General features: G+C 37.5%; 1 protein-coding gene across 9 annotated transcripts in view; it reads right to left on the bottom strand.

Moving 5' to 3' along the window:
• kif1b (kinesin family member 1B) overlaps positions 1–16767 on the bottom strand; it is a 90183-nt gene that overhangs the window by 56462 nt on the left and 16954 nt on the right. For all 9 annotated transcript variants that reach the window (XM_065285563.1, XM_065285569.1, XM_065285566.1 and 6 more), the window contains exons 3-9: positions 6389–6465; positions 6062–6241; positions 5781–5846; positions 5003–5181; positions 998–1109; positions 365–442; positions 53–118 (exon numbers count right to left, since the gene is read on the bottom strand). In XM_065285563.1, the coding sequence (XP_065141635.1) occupies positions 53–118; positions 365–442; positions 998–1109; positions 5003–5181; positions 5781–5846; positions 6062–6241; positions 6389–6465 (758 nt within the window). The remainder of the gene's footprint in view (positions 1–52; positions 119–364; positions 443–997; positions 1110–5002; positions 5182–5780; positions 5847–6061; positions 6242–6388; positions 6466–16767) is intronic.

The raw sequence follows: 16767 nt of genomic DNA, 5'->3' as shown, positions 1-16767 counted from the left end.
AAGCACTGAAGACAGGCAGAGGAGACAGACAGGTATAATAACTACTACTCACCACTTCAGCCAATGCTGAAATAACCTTTCCAAGAGTGGTTAGAGATTTATTGATGTTTGCTCCCTCCTAAAAAGCAAAATATTCATGTTAAATCTTAATGACATTGTATATACATTGTATAATAATTCAGCTGCCATCATTTAGCCTTCACTTAGCCACACTATGACTTTAGCCTTTGCTGATGATATGACCAATTAACATTTCTGAAAACTTTGTTTCGCATTCCCAAAATATTTGTGGAGTTAAGAAGAGCTCAGTCTATTCCACATATGGCATGTAAAGCTGTGGGAAAGCAATAAAATGAGTCTTTACCTTCAGTCTGGTTCCTTTGGCTCCTGTCGAGTCAGCACGTTCACTTCCTGCCAGATCCACCAGGCTGATTTTGCTGACCTGAGACCAGACAGCAGAGATACAATAGGACAGATTAACACAGTGCAAATGAATCATTCGTTGAAGAGGGTTCTTTTAAATGTTTCAGTCAAACTGTTAACCACGCTCTTTATTCAAATGAATTGATTCACTTAAATGATTTTTGCTGCCTAATGACATTCAGATTAACACTAAACTAAATAGCAATTCGTATGGTACTGCATGTAAACTCATTGGTGCATGCCAACAAAACTGAGTTTTCATTTTATTTCTTTGCCCTTGAGTTTAGGCCAGCAGTGCTGCTGCCAAACCGAATGTGTAATATTATAGAGAGAGACAGAGAGGGGGGAGCCGAAGCGAGACCCGTGTAGTCAAATCTAATGTAGTAGATCTGTACAATAGCCATTGTATCCATGAATCCTACAGAGCCGCCTTTGTGTCCACAGATTAGACAATGAGCATCACAAACACAGACCCAGCTTTATCAATCTCTCTGAGTTTAGTTTTGTTCAGTACAGTTTTTGCTTTGACCTCTGTTAAATATCATAATGGCCAGGTTAGTATATAAGATCAAACCTTCTCTGTGGACAGATCTGTATCGGTGTCGTGCCTTCTCTGGGTGAAGACGATAGTGAAGACGGCGTGAGAGCGGCTGCTGGTTTCATTCATGTTGGTGGCGGCCACAGTTCTGAGGATAAAAAGTATCAAATGAGTAAATGTACCTTAAATTTCTGAAACTTACATGAAATGCAATTTAAATGTAATACATATTAAAGTAATGTTTACTTTCCAGACTATTTAAAAACCATTTTGGCAATATTTATTTATTTTTGAGTTTAAAATTTATCTAAATTTTCTGCTTTTGCATTTATACATTTTTAGGAAATCAATAATTAAAAGTTTGAAATAATATGACATTTATTATGGTATTATACCAAAATCCTGTATTTGTGTCACACTACATACTCTAGAAAGTGATGCCTAAAATGTTTATCAGCAGATTATAAACATTAATCCTGGAAAGTACTAGTAAGTGCAGAAATAAGACATCAACACAGCTCATGTGCCGGATGTGGCACAGGATAGGATATACTCGAGAGAAACAGGCATTACACGTCACAAATCCCAAAATAAATCCTTAGAATAGGCACGGGAGGATTAAAGGCACGTTATTTCATCCCAAGAGTCACATTTACACATGACTGTCAAGTCAAAGGCAGATCATCACAGGAAGAAAACATCACAAAACAATTCCATTTCCCACATGTCAAAAAGTCTACACCAATACCAATACTGCTGCCTATAAACCTCAGGTTTTCATAAAAATGTGTACATTAAGCCCTCATTTAGAAATCCCAATGCTCTAAATAGTCATAAAACATCTAAAATTATCTTTGTATATTTGTAGGTTTTCTGAAAGGCGTACCATCTTAAATGCTTAATCTAATACAAAAATGTGCGCACCCACATGCGCATCTGACATTTTGGTTTCGGTTTTAAAACATGCAGGAATTAGAAAATAAATTAAGGGTGCACCGATAAATGCCAATATACACTAATAATACGTGGCCGATAACTATTCTGAATCGCACAGACGATATTATTCACAACTATTTCATGTACTATGGCTTTTGATCAGTAAGTCCTTATCGATCTGAAATCACTGGTAGTTTAAGACGTTTAAAACATTAATTTGAAAAAGCAACACTTGTAAAACATAATCATTATTACATATTCTTAATTATCATCATGAAAATACCTAAAAAAGGTTTTAAGAAGAGCAATATAAATATATCCTTAAGCCATTTCCTGGAGCTGCGTGTCATAGCTACATGTGTATAGTTCTTCGTTTCACCGTAATTCATTGAGAAGCATAGCAAGCATCATCGACCGATATATCGGTGCACTACTAAAATAAATTGCAGGACTTGCTTGATGTTAAAATAGTTATTAAGAGAGATAAAGTTCGGTATCTGATTATGCTAAAAGAGTTATTAAGAGCGACAAGATTCGAAAACGATCTTCCTCACACTGACTGACAGAGTTAAAGCATGCACGCGATATGCGCGATACATAGACATATACAAAGGGCTCTATCTTACACCCGGCGCAATGCAGCGCAATGCGTGACGCAAGTGTCTTTTGCTAGTTTCCACTCTGCGCAATTATAATTTTCACGTTAAGCGCCACGTTGTTTAAATAGCAAATGCATTTGCATCCCCTTTTGGGTCCATAAGGGTTCTGGTCTGAAAACGAGGTGTGTTCAGGCGCATTGCTATTTTGAGGCAACTAAAATAGACTATGCCACTGACCAAAAAAAACCTGGTCTAAAGTCTAAAGTCAATGAGTACGTTTACATGCACAGAATAAGCGGATAACTATCAAAAATCTGCATATTATAGAAAACTGTTTTCATGCGTTTATATGCAAATCAATAAACCGGCTATGCAGACATCTGCGTTTACATGGTACTTGGAGAATTATCAGTTTTCTCGCAGGCAGTGACGTCACCACCTATAGTACATAATAGTCGATCAAAAAGCCAATGGCATATCTGTCTTAAGCTGTACTGTTGTATCTCTTCTCGTGTCTACAGAACCAGTAAATGTAACATAAGCTTCTATTTTCACAGTTTCTCTGCCAATTGCTTTAGTCAAGCGGGGGGTTTTATGCGTTACTTTGCGCTTACTTCCGCATGTGACATTTATCTTACATACGCGGAGACATGCGCACATGGACAAAACCGTGAGAAAGCAGGTTAAGGTGTTTACATGCCACGCGAAATCGGCGTAATGAGCAAAAAACTACCTGTGCCGATCGGTTTTTGCTTACGCCGTTTATGAGCTTTCCCCGATTAAAGAAAACAGTTTTACGCGTTTACATGACCCCACGTGTTATCAGTTTATTGAGCATAATCGGCGTAAGACTGTGCATGTAAACGCACTCACTGACGCAATATGTTTTTTGTTATTTAAAGAGCGCATTAGTTATATGCGCCTATAAACGGGAAGACAGCGTGGGTTTGCTTATCACATACATGAATGCGCAGCAGCACAAAAATGCTTTAAATATGAAAGACTAAAGGATTGAATGTAAAAGATTATTTTTGAGTCTCTTGGACATAAATGAGGACTCATTATGAGACGTTAGAAGTTGTAAAGAGCTGCTTCACCTGTAGCCTGGTAAGTAAATAAATGCTTTGCTTTAAACAAATGCATCTATTTTTAAAAGTTTTTTTTTTTTAATTCTACCTCACAGATTTATTGTACCTGAACATTTTTAATTAATGCTTAAAAAAACTGACGCTGTCCAAGTGCTGAAACGTGCGGAAAGCCGTTTGTAAATTCTTTATTTCCTGTTTGTTACAAATAAAGTATTTTTAGAGTACAAACCTTTTCTTACATACTTGTAAATTATTTTTTTGATGATATTGGATAGCCATACATTTAAAGAAATTAAAAGCCTGCTTTTTTACTTCCATGACTAAAAGAAAACGGGTTTTAAAAATTTTAATAAAAAAATAACAATTGCAATACAAGTGGAAAACAACACAATTATTTAACTTTAATCTTAAACTGGGGATCTTCTTCCTCCGCTTAGTTTTTCAGTTTACAAAGTCCGTCATCTAAATAGGAATTAGACATAGCGCCAGCGCAACTTGCTTTTAAAGGGGATGACAGCTGAGACTTGCACGTTACTCCTATTACTCATTAATAAAATAGGACCAACCCTTTTCGACCATGCACTCGGCGCACAAACCATTTTTCCCGTCGTTAAATTAGCAAAAGTGGATTTGGGCACGCCCATTTAGACGTTGTGCTGTGCGCTTTAGACAATGCGCTTAGATCATTAAAATAGGGCCCAAAGAAGTACAGTTTTAAAAATATCTGTATTGACAAGAATTTACCCAGATATAATCTGTTGGTATGTCTTAAGTGAATGTTAGGTTAGTTTATGTGTACCATTATAATTGATCCTTGCACTAAAGTAGATCTTAAAGCTGTCTGTCTCAATGTCAATCAAACAATAAAAGAAAGAAAAAAGTTGAACATATTTTTTCCTGTAGTATTGTTTTTGACATTGTTTGTGCCAAATCTATTCGTTTTACCAGTGATTTTAAGGTATGGATGTGGTGATTTTGATTTTGAACCTTGAAAAATATTTGACTTGGCTATTTATTTTGCTAACTATATCAAACAGGTGTAGCTCTGTCATTTTTCTCAGATTCTAACAAATCCTACATTGTTTTGACTTTTTAATACCTCATTTTCAACAATACAGTGTGGCTTTATTAAGTTTTATACCATGGGGCTTTAAAATGCTTTATTCTGATTGGTTGAGAAATGTTCCGTGGGTGTTGATTATTTTTCAATAACTGCACACCTATGTCTTAAAAATAGGCACAAAAGCGGAATAATTTACTCCGGTCCTTTGAATTAATCGAAAAAATGCACACCTGCTTCGCGTTGTGCAGCATAACCACTTCGAGGGTGCATTATTTTCTTATAATTCAACGGCCCGTCATCAATTATTCCTTACACTAAGAATGTCACGAAAAATCCAATAGTTGTTTGCTCTCACCTGGCTTTGTTACCAGCATCCATGAGGTCAGCAATGTCTGTATAAGACGTGACGGCCAATTTCGAGAGGTCTTCTACATAAGGCCCGAGCAGGGGATGTTCTCTGACACGTAGGTTTCCTTTGTTCTTAGGGTTAAGCAGATCCCTTACCCGCTCACAATATATCTCCATATAAGCCACCTACAATAAGCATATACAAAATCAACTTATATGTCTTATATGTGTCTCCTTAGTCCTACTTAGTCATGTTACATGCCATATCTTATGTAAAAGACAAAGCCACAACAAAACCACCAATTAGAAAATTTGTGGAGGATATATGTTCAATGATTCTGATCAATCAACACCCAATCGATTATAAACAGCAAGATTCATTGTAAGATGCATCTAAAAATTGGGTTGTTTTAACTATGGCTGGGTAAAATTTGGACAAACCTAACCTTTGGGAAATTAACCTATGCTGGGTTATTTCAACCTATGGTTGGGTCAAACCTGGACATTTATCTTCGGGTTTGTCCATATCATGAACCATGAATTTGCAGTGTGTTATTGTTACCAAACCATGAATAAAAACAACACAGCATTTTTAAGCATAAACTGTCCATCCGTACATTTAGTTTCAAATTAAATATAGTGTCAAGTGAAACTAAGGTCTGCAAACACAACTGCATTTGACATGTTAAAAACTAAATAGAAATCCATTAAAATGCGTTTTAATAGATCATGACTCAGTATCCAATAAGTCACACAAATGGACTGATGCTGTGTTCGCTGCTCACCTCCACCGAGTACGAAATCTCCTCATTGTTATTGTCATTGATTTTCTCGAAGAGATCTTCACAGAGCTGGTAGAGGGAAGAAAAAAGCACATTAGAGAGGAGAGAGAGCGATCGATAAGGAGCACAAATAACTCCAGGCCTGCTGGACCCACTGGAGAAGCGCTAATGCTTTAATGTCCTCTGCCAATGTCTGAGATCAGAAACATCTCAGTCATTGTGGAGCTCTTAAGCATGTCTTTTACTCGCTATCCATTAAGGTGACACGGATATGGTGTGCGTACCAGAGGAATGATTCCTTCCTGCCCCTCCTCCTGCTTTCCCATCATGGTGTAGGACTTGCCAGCTCCGGTCTGGCCGTAGGCGAAAATGCAAACGTTATAGCCCTCGAAGGCATGCTGCAACATCTCCTTCCCGATGTCATTGTACACAAGGCTCTGTGATGCAAAGCTGGGGTCGTCCGGCTGAAAGGAAAAAGAGGAAAACATTACAGACTGCTTTATTTTGTAGGATGATTAATTACAGCAAAAAATCTGACTACACAGATTTATTGTGCAAAGGGCCAGCTCAGCAGGAATATAAAGAGACACAGAGAGATCTGGAGGACTTACCGAGGTATGAGACCAGTAAGAATAGTCAAAGCTGAAAGATTTGGGTCCTTCTTTTGGGTTCTTGGGGTTCAAAATAGCTGGAAAAAAAAGATGTGAAGAGACATCAGTATAGACTAGACAAAACGTATTTTTTGCATTGTGTTTCACACAAAAAAGCATTAAAAGTTCCTTGAAATTACGACAAAACAAGATGATGCCTTTATTGTTTATTGACCAAGCTATTGTTGGATATAAATGTCTCATATGATCAAGTGACACACGATCAATTTGCACTTAAACATTGTATAAACCTTGTAATGAAGACTTTTTATTAATGACCCACACAGTAGATGCAAATGACAACTCCTAAAAATTATACACGTATGCCGAAATAGTTAGCTTGTTCGGAACCAAGCACACCTTCATCCAAATACTGTATGACACTTGCATTATATGTGAGCGCCCCCTACACTAATAGTATTTTGTTTCTCTCTCCCAGTCTCGTCCTCGAACCCAAGGACACGGAGACTAACAGACCCAATTCCTGCTGCCGTGAAGCACACCACTGATCTACTGGCCCCCCATCATCGTGATGCCCAGCCGATGTCTGACAAGCGACCACCGACCCCTTCCCTTTATTTCTAAATTTTTTAATTCTTAATAAATCTTATAGTATCCACCTTATTCTTGCAGGGCTCCAGACTGCCACCAAAATTTGAGAGTGTGCCACTGAATTTTACATCCAGTCGCCCATGTGTGACCAGTAAATTTGACTTTTTAGTGATGTGACACTGAATTTGCAACAGCACATTGTACTTTCTGCATCTAGCATTAAAGTATTTATTAGTAATACAGTGGAAATTAGTAGAAATGTGAATTTTTTGGTTAGAATGTTGATTTACGGTGTGTGCCCCTAAATTTTCTGGTTGCGCCCCTAAAATGTTCAGTTGGGGGCCACTGTGCTCCTAGTGAAAAAAGTTAGTCTGGAGCCCTGTCTTGGCGTAAATGCAGGCGCTGCCATCTATGAGCTCATATGAGTGAAACCTCCGGTGAGCCACTACAGCTAATGGTAGTCCTATTGCAAGGGATACGAATCTGCCGTTTTGACTGGCATTTTAATGCTTATTATGAAATTCAGGATGACGGGCATAATTTGTGCAGTTAGGGGTTGCCATAATAGCTGATACAAACGCAGTAAATCTCTACAAAACATTTGTTTTAACCATAATACACGCACAAGAACTGTGAATAAATGTGTATGTGGCGCACATGCATCTATTAACTGTATCCACACATCCATCCAGTAAAACTGACAGTGAACAATAAATACAATAATTTTTCAAAAACAACTAATATTATGCTGATAAAAGTATGCCGGTTTATTTATTCTGGTACTTTATATAAAATGCGATTACAGTACAGAATATATACGACATAAACTGCTTATTATTTAACGTTTATAATAGTTTGTGATGTGTTTGCATACTTTATGTTTTAAATGTTTTTTTAATAAGCAAATAATTTCATAAGATCATGTCTTCTGTACTGCATAATAACATTTCCATAAAACGAAAACAATGCTGAAAACATGTAATAGTAGTTTAATATGTTTATTATGGTTTGTTTAAATAACTTACAATGTGTTGAATGAGAAGCATAAGTTACTGCTGCTGTCGGATCGCATGAAGCGTCGCCATAAAATTCAAACAAGTCGATTAAAAATTGCCGTTTAAAAAAAAACTTACACCAGTTGTGACATTTTAAACCATCACCTGAAAAGGTTAAAAACAAGAAGTCTCTGTATATTCCATGTATTAAACACTCGACTGACTGTCCCACTGTAGAGATACTGGTATGTCTCTGTGCTTTTATATTTGCGCATTGAAGACCCGCCACCCCTGAGGAACAATATGAAACGATTGAATATATTTTCATATGATGTATCAGGACAATTCTTAATTTCATCCTCACACTGGCTCATATATGAAATTATAACCGTAATCATCATGGAAAACGGCACTTCTGGTTCAGTGACAGTACGCCCCGGAAGTTGCACCCATAATTTGCGTAAAGGGTCATGGGGCGTAGGAATAGTGTGGATAGTATTTTTTTACTGGAATGCCCAGTTCTGCATAGCGAAAACCAACCGCTTCCTTTAACTTTTAATTTAAATTATTGAAACTTTTAATTCCCATATTCCAATACTTAGGATCAGCTAAGTCTGGCTCTCTAGGGTTTTTTTCCTAGGCATTTTCCCCTTTAAGGGTTTTTCTCCTAGAGGTTTTTTTGTTTTCTTGGTTTTATTCATATAAAGCTGCTTTGGAACAATTGTGAAAAGCACCATATTTGCCCTACAGAAAATATTGCAATATGTATATTGCAACGGTGTGCAATAATTTGCATATTTTAATACTTTGAAAACCTATAACTGACGTTTCACTATTTAAAAACTGGACAAACTTTTTATTTAAGGCTTAAAATATAAAAATTAAAGATTATTTTAGTAAAACTCAGTGTGCGGTTTATGCACTTTTTAAAGTACACCTCTACACATGAATGCTCTCAACTTTTATTATTACTTAGTTATAATAGGTAAAAATCTAATTTATTAAAAGTTTAGGTTTAATTACAATAAATTGGAAAATAAATAAATAAATAAATTGTCTGATTAATCGTATATAAAAAATAGTTGCAGCCCTAATTAAATATGAAAAAAATTTATAATATTATTATAAAATAATTTATTTGCCAAACTTAAAGCATTATCATACTACTACATATTTATTACTGCATGTCCTTTTACATAGCGCAGTCCAAGTAAATAACACTGATGACACAAAATGTACAAGATCATATCTGTTGCATGTGACAACCCAAAAATCTTTCTTGTCTAACCACTCAATATTTCTTGCTGTTGAAATATGTTTGACATTTACATCTATGCATTTGGCAGATGCTTTACCCAAAGCATTTTATAGTGCATTCACATTTTTATAAGTGTATTAAACATCCTCCTCTGTCAATAAATCATAATGATGATAAATCTTCCCAGACAGACATCTAACTACCGTCCATCCACTCTTTCTGCAGGTTGCTAAACATCTCCGCAATCCTAATAAACGGGAATTTAAAGGCTTCTCTGGTATTTGGTGCATCCCAAACACTCAGCTCGGCCCTCATCTCGACAACTCCACGCCACCATAATGTTAAGCTTGGGAGCGAGCCGGCCATAAGGCTGTGGGACCGCAGGAATCTACTGTAGGATATTTATAGGGATCAGAAAGCCAGCTGCTACAGCAGTCCTTTTGGCTGACTTGGAGAACCCTTTGCGAGAGTGTGTCCATGCCCTGATCGGATCCAGACAAGCGCATTCCTCCGCCAAAACACGGGGTGGCGAGGTCAGTTGGCTGGGTGGGTGGAAAAAGGGAAAGGGTGTCTGACAAATGGGATGTGCATGCTCCCGTCCTAGCAACGATATAAACAACACCATAACAAGATGCTTTAGCCATGCCTAGTCCCACTTTAACAGAAGTGACTGACCGGCCCAAGAATAGAGAAACGTGGCATTTTTTCCACTTCAAAGCAGAAATGGAAGAAAGGAAGGTTTAGATTATGCTCTAAAAAGTCAACAGACTAATTAAGCACGAGTCTCACTGCAGTCGATGGTGCTTGAGGACCCCTGCTATGAGAAAATCCCTTTGTAGCACCTTTGGGATCTGGCTAATCTCACAGCATTCATCTATAATTCAGTACAAACGTGAGAGAGGGTGCAGCTTTACTTTCCTAGGGAAAAAATTAATTGAAAAATGAACATCTGTTTAGTTGCATGTCCATTTGGAAAGGCAAGCAATACGGTACGGTCACAGCTGTGAAAGCAGGTCCTCTTTTCGTGTCCTGCGTTCTCGCACGAGCCATGTGACCGAGGACAGCCCTGGGTCAGTCAGGAGAAAGAGAAGCTAAATAAAGAGTGATTACACCTCTGACCTAAGGGTAACTGGAAACTGGAGCAGTGGGTAAAACACATGGGGATTTACATTACCACGGTACCTCAGTTCCTCTTTCCTGGAACAAAATGCACAGAGGGGCTATAAATGCTTCACCTATCATGCACTGTCTTCATCAGACATATTAAGCCACTGATGAGATGGCAAGAGCAACATAAGTCTGGCCTTGCTCACATACTTATACTCAGAAACATGTGTCACTTACTCACACCTGTTCCTGCATCATTCTTCAGCCTCTTCTCGTGTCTGTCTCTTATCAGAGGCCAGCAGGTTCATTCCTGTATTTCCCTTTTATATTCAATTTTGCGATAATGTGATAAATAAATGTGATGCAGCTTGAATTATCATTCACACATTGCATCTCCAGATCCATCTGGTTTAAAAAAAATACAGTATGGTGCTAGTGGAGATCGCAGATTGCTTTGATGTTGCAGGCAATGTTTTAAAGTCCATATATTCACTTACTGCATAAAATGCATTGGGGAAACTTACTGACTTCTAACTAAACTCTGATATCTTTTTTTTTAAATCTCAGAAACACATCCTGCGTCACTGCTGCACTTTGGCAAACCATAGCAAAACCGAAGAACTGCTACCATGACAACCACCACAGTGAACAGTGGGCTTCAAAAACAAGAGCTGTCATTTGTGCTCCACAATTCAACATTTGCTTCGGCCTCAAAAACATGCACTTTATTTTCATTACAGAACTCGAAACCAAATTAAGTGATAATGGTTAAGTGACAAGATAAAATCCCTTAGAATGATACTACTAGACTGCTGGATAGTTGGATATTAAACCAATGAACACATACTAGATTTTTAATGAATAAAATGTTTTTAACAGAAACCTCTAACCGGAAAAGCTGCATGATGAAGTGAAACTAAAGGGTTAATAAACACAAACCGAAGCGCTTTCTATATGACGCACTCTGCATAATATTAAGCCTTTATACAACATAAATGTACAACATGCATCTATCTGCATAAAATGCAAGACTTCAACTAAGTTATTAACTAAGTTATGTACAGAAACTTTACTCCCTTTGTGGATGTGCATCATAAACAGCGAACTTTTAAACACGTCCAGTCAAAGCACAAGCTTCATAACATTAACCAGCTTTAAGTGTTTTGCTATCATTTTAGCGATTAGCTGTGTCGTCCTCTTACCTCAGTCAAGATGTAATGTTAATGCTCGTATGGCTCTCTGGTATCTCTTGACATTTGATGTTTAAATATAAGATGATAACCCATTGAACTTTTGACGGCGCTGTACATTTTGCACATGACTGACTGTATTTCAGAAAATCACAGCATCCTTTTAAACCATAGTGCCTCAGTGATGTGAGTTGTGGCCGTCTTCGCGGGCTGGCAGGCTGCCGCGCATTGCGTGGATCGGCGGGTTGCCGCGGCGCGGTCGCGCGGAATAATCTGTTTGTTTTTGAATCACGCATGGTTATGTTAATGATGTCATATGTCGGTCTGCGTAGCTCGACACGACGTCAAACACGCATCTCCAGACCCAGTCTTTACTACCATGTGCGCTTGTAATGCTAACCTGACATCCAAATGCCGCCATATCCACAATAAATAAATAAACCCACATGATGATCGTTTTCGTGATCGATCATCGATGCCACGTTCGAGTACTCGAGCAATCGTGCCCATCCCTAATATTTACTGTGTGCATAAAATGCAAATTTTCTGTATGCATGTGATTTTACTGAGCATATTAGCTAATTGTATTTATGTATGTGATGGTTTACTGTATATGGCTAAATTTGAAATCAGAATTTACTTTAAGTTACGTCAAGATAGCTTTTTACTTGCATGATTAAAAGAGTCTTTACATTGTCAAACCATAGAAACATTTAATTTATATATTTACAAATACATGTTAAAAATGAAAATATGTAAAGATATACATAATATATATATATATATATATATATATATATATATATATATATATATTTTTTAAGACCATAAAATACCAAAACATTCAAATACTATACTAAATAAAGTACATGATCATTTTGTACAGTGTTATACATTCTTTTGTTTATTTCTCAGTCATGGTTCTGGATCAAAACACCAAGATCTATAACACCTTTAGCCTAAATAAATCATTTAAATCAATGGTGCATTCACACCAGCCACGGGAGAGGTGGCAAAAACGTGATATTTGCGCGTAGTTGGACACTAGAAAATGTTAGTTTACTTTAGGGATGGGCATGATTAATCGACGATCGATAATTGATCGTTAAGAATTTAGTCGATGACGTTAATTTGTTATTGATTAATCGAATACTTTTTTTATCTAATGCAGGTTTCGTTGCCAAGCGTAGCGCGTGTCTTGAAGCAATTAAATGAATTTCACTGTGTGGCAGCAATTCAACATTTTACCACCAGGGTGCAATATTTGACACCATACTCTGTTATGAAAAAAAATAATCATGAAGAGGTCATGATTTTTTTGAACAAATGAGGTCTCTGTTTAAGAATGTGGCTCGCAGCTGCTGGTTCCGCTGCTTTAGAGCGCCGCATATTCAAGCGCATATATGGTCCGTTTGTCTATCTAAATGTAGTTTAACTGTTTGCCACAAGTTGATCTTGTAATAAAGGTCTCATGGAGGAAAACACGCTGTATTTTTGTATTCAACATTTTTGAATAGTAAGTTAAATAATTATTTTTTATTATAAAAAATGTATGATTAATCGATAGTCGATTGTTAATTCTCCCGACAATTGACTAAAAAAATTTAATCGAATGCCCATCCCTAGTTTACTTGCTTCATTCGCGTCAAATTCTAGACATTCTCTCTGAAATTCGCGTCATGGGAGGGGCTTCTGCGACTCCGCTGAGACCCGCTCACTTCTTGTAATCACGTCACTACTACAACAAGGTCCTGATTGGTTAACACTGCGTGGAAATCTGCCAAAGTACAGATTTTTCAACTCGCATGTTTCCCCAGGATGCCTATTCATGTCTTTGCATTGACTTAACATGTAAATCACTTGCGCTTGCCGCCTCTACCGCGTCTGGTGTGAACCCTGCACAAAAGTGTTTACTGCTAGAGGTTGCATTTTCAAAACAATAACAAAGAGGATGCTTGATGACACTATGAAGTAGAGTGGAATGATGGGAGATGTTGTTCTCACCATCCACAGATGCATGGAATTCCCAAGCAGAAACTGAGGATAGTTCGCATATAACATACGAGCCATTATTTAAAAAAAAATGGAAATTTCTCTAGATTTACAAATCCTTGGGAACTTTTGAGATAATGTAAGTACACAACTGAAAACACCTTTAGCCTAAATAAATCATTTAAATCAATGGTGCATTCACACCAGCCACGGGAGAGGTGGCAAAAACGTGATATTTGCGCGTAGTTGGACACTAGAAAATGTTAGTTTACTTTAGGGATGGGCATGATTAATCGACGATCGATAATTGATCGTTAAGAATTTAGTCGATGACGTTAATTTGTTATTGATTAATCGAATACTTTTTTTATCTAATGCAGGTTTCGTTGCCAAGCGTAGCGCGTGTCTTGAAGCAATTAAATGAATTTCACTGTGTGGCAGCAATTCAACATTTTACCACCAGGGTGCAATATTTGACACCATACTCTGTTATGAAAAAAAATAATCATGAAGAGGTCATGATTTTTTTGAACAAATGAGGTCTCTGTTTAAGAATGTGGCTCGCAGCTGCTGGTTCCGCTGCTTTAGAGCGCCACATATTCAAGCGCATATATGGTCCGTTTGTCTATCTAAATGTAGTTTAACTGTTTGCCACAAGTTGATCTTGTAATAAAGGTCTCATGGAGGAAAACACGCTGTATTTTTGTATTCAACATTTTTGAATAGTAAGTTAAATAATTATTTTTTATTATAAAAAATGTATGATTAATCGATAGTCGATTGTTAATTCTCCCGACAATTGACTAAAAAAATTTAATCGAATGCCCATCCCTAGTTTACTTGCTTCATTCGCGTCAAATTCTAGACATTCTCTCTGAAATTCACGTCATGGGAGGGGCTTCTGCGACTCCGCTGAGACCCGCTCACTTCTTGTAATCACGTCACTACTACAACAAGGTCCTGATTGGTTAACACTGCGTGGAAATCTGCCAAAGTACAGATTTTTCAACTCGCATGTTTCCCCAGGATGCCTATTCATGTCTTTGCATTGACTTAACATGTAAATCACTTGCGCTTGCCGCCTCTACCGCGTCTGGTGTGAACCCTGCACAAAAGTGTTTACTGCTAGAGGTTGCATTTTCAAAACAATAACAAAGAGGATGCTTGATGACACTATGAAGTAGAGTGGAATGATGGGAGATGTTGTTCTCACCATCCACAGATGCATGGAATTCCCAAGCAGAAACTGAGGATAGTTCGCATATAACATACGAGCCATTATTTAAAAAAAAATGGAAATTTCTCTAGATTTACAAATCCTTGGGAACTTTTGAGATAATGTAAGTACACAACTGAAAAATAACACTGTGCAAGTGTTTTTGGGATATTTAATTACAAAAATTTTATATACTGTGCCTTTAATATAACCAGTCTATAAACCACACTGCTGTGAATAACAGTTCAATACTGACATGTGGCTATGCTGTGAAGGCATCTGAGATTTTTCATAACCTCTCAAAAAACAAATCTCTCCATTCAACCAATTATGTTCAGACAAAGCAGATAAAACAGCCCTCAACCCTTCAACCAAGTGAGAAGCTGTCATTACGCAAATGTAAATTTAAACATGCTATTCACCACTCCCAGACAATATCCTGACCCCAATCCTCAAACCTCTCCAGTTCAGGCCAGCTTAAGATCATGTGATTACTAAACAGCAGTTCGGTTGCGTTCCAGGATATTCCAGACAGAAACAATTAAGCAAATTTGACCTTTATTGGTATTAAAGGCAGTTCACAAACAACAGTAGAGCTGGATGAAGTTGGCACAACATAGACACACATGCTTTATTTTTTTCACTGTAGGAAATTCAGACAGGGTGATTTTAACAGATTTTACCAGCTGACTAACATTTGTAAAGACACTGCACTGCATATACTCCTAAAACTAAAGGGTGCTTAAAAGGATCTTCATAGTGATGCCATAGAAGAACCTTTTTTGGTTCCTTAAAGTTATCTTTTCATAATCTAAAGAAACCTTCAAACAAAAAAAGGAAAAAATGTTAAAGGTTCCTAATGGAATTGTTCAGCCAAAAATGATTATTTTATGGCATCGTGAAGCCCCTTAATTTTTATGACTGTAGGGGCAAGCAAGCAAAACCCGACTGCCTGTTCAAAGTGAATCAAATAACAGGTGGTGATGATGCTTGAACTTAATTTGTACATAGTGCTGGATGACCTGAGAATAGCAGTCCTGTTTGACCCAATGTGTGTCTTTGCTTAGAATCCCATTGACTTCCACAGTCAAATCAATATCAACTGTTAACAGCCACAAACAGGAAACGAGAATGCTTTTTGCTTACAACGAACAAACACAGACTGCTGGAAATGTCACTGATGCAACTATTGATCCAAAATATGTTCGGTCACTGTGGGTCCACCACACTGCAAAACCAAGCCAGTTTCCACCTGCTAAGGTTTACGTCTCAAAAGACATGTGTGGTGGTGACAGACCCCACCTGTGAGGTCTTAAAGAGGAAAGCCTAAAGAGGGCAGAGCGGGTTCCCATCTGGAATGATCTGCAGCCTGCACATGCAACCATCTGCCTGTGGAGGCAGCAGAGAGCAACAAGCTACACATTCCCATCACAGGTGCTAAAGATCACAAGCGACCACAAATCACTCAGTCTGAAATTAGCAAATGCTAATGGACATTCAGAAGCTTGTCATACTAAATTCAAAACGTAAAGACTGTGTCCAAACTCCTTCCTCTGTACATAGTATGCAAGCTTATAAAATTATTTTGTATGCATTAATTCTAATGAAATGTCGCAATGATATATTTGCAAATAAATGAAGTAATGATGAATTTAAGTTAGCTACATCTGCATACACATGCAACCAGCAGTGACACACATATGATGACAGTGTCCTGCAATGGACATGTCTGCACATTTAAAATGCATGCTACAATGAAGTATACTTATACTGCGAATGGAAACACAGCCAAGTTATGACTCTCCAAAATAGTGTACACAGTATTAGCATATGGGCTTATAATTACACGAGTAATGACAACGACAATTCCTCTTGTGATCATAAGATAAACATCTTCCTCATAAACAGAATACAGCTGCATGAAATCATAACACTAACATTTGCCATCCATTACCCCGTGCCATCTGAGAAGGGCTTTGAGCAAGGGTGCATTTGAGGATACAGACAGATCAAGCCTGTTATATGCATTA

Source organism: Paramisgurnus dabryanus, chromosome 21 (assembly GCF_030506205.2).
Source record: "Paramisgurnus dabryanus chromosome 21, PD_genome_1.1, whole genome shotgun sequence".
NCBI lineage: Eukaryota > Metazoa > Chordata > Actinopteri > Cypriniformes > Cobitidae > Paramisgurnus > Paramisgurnus dabryanus.
This window is presented reverse-complemented; position numbering and strand designations above follow the sequence as displayed.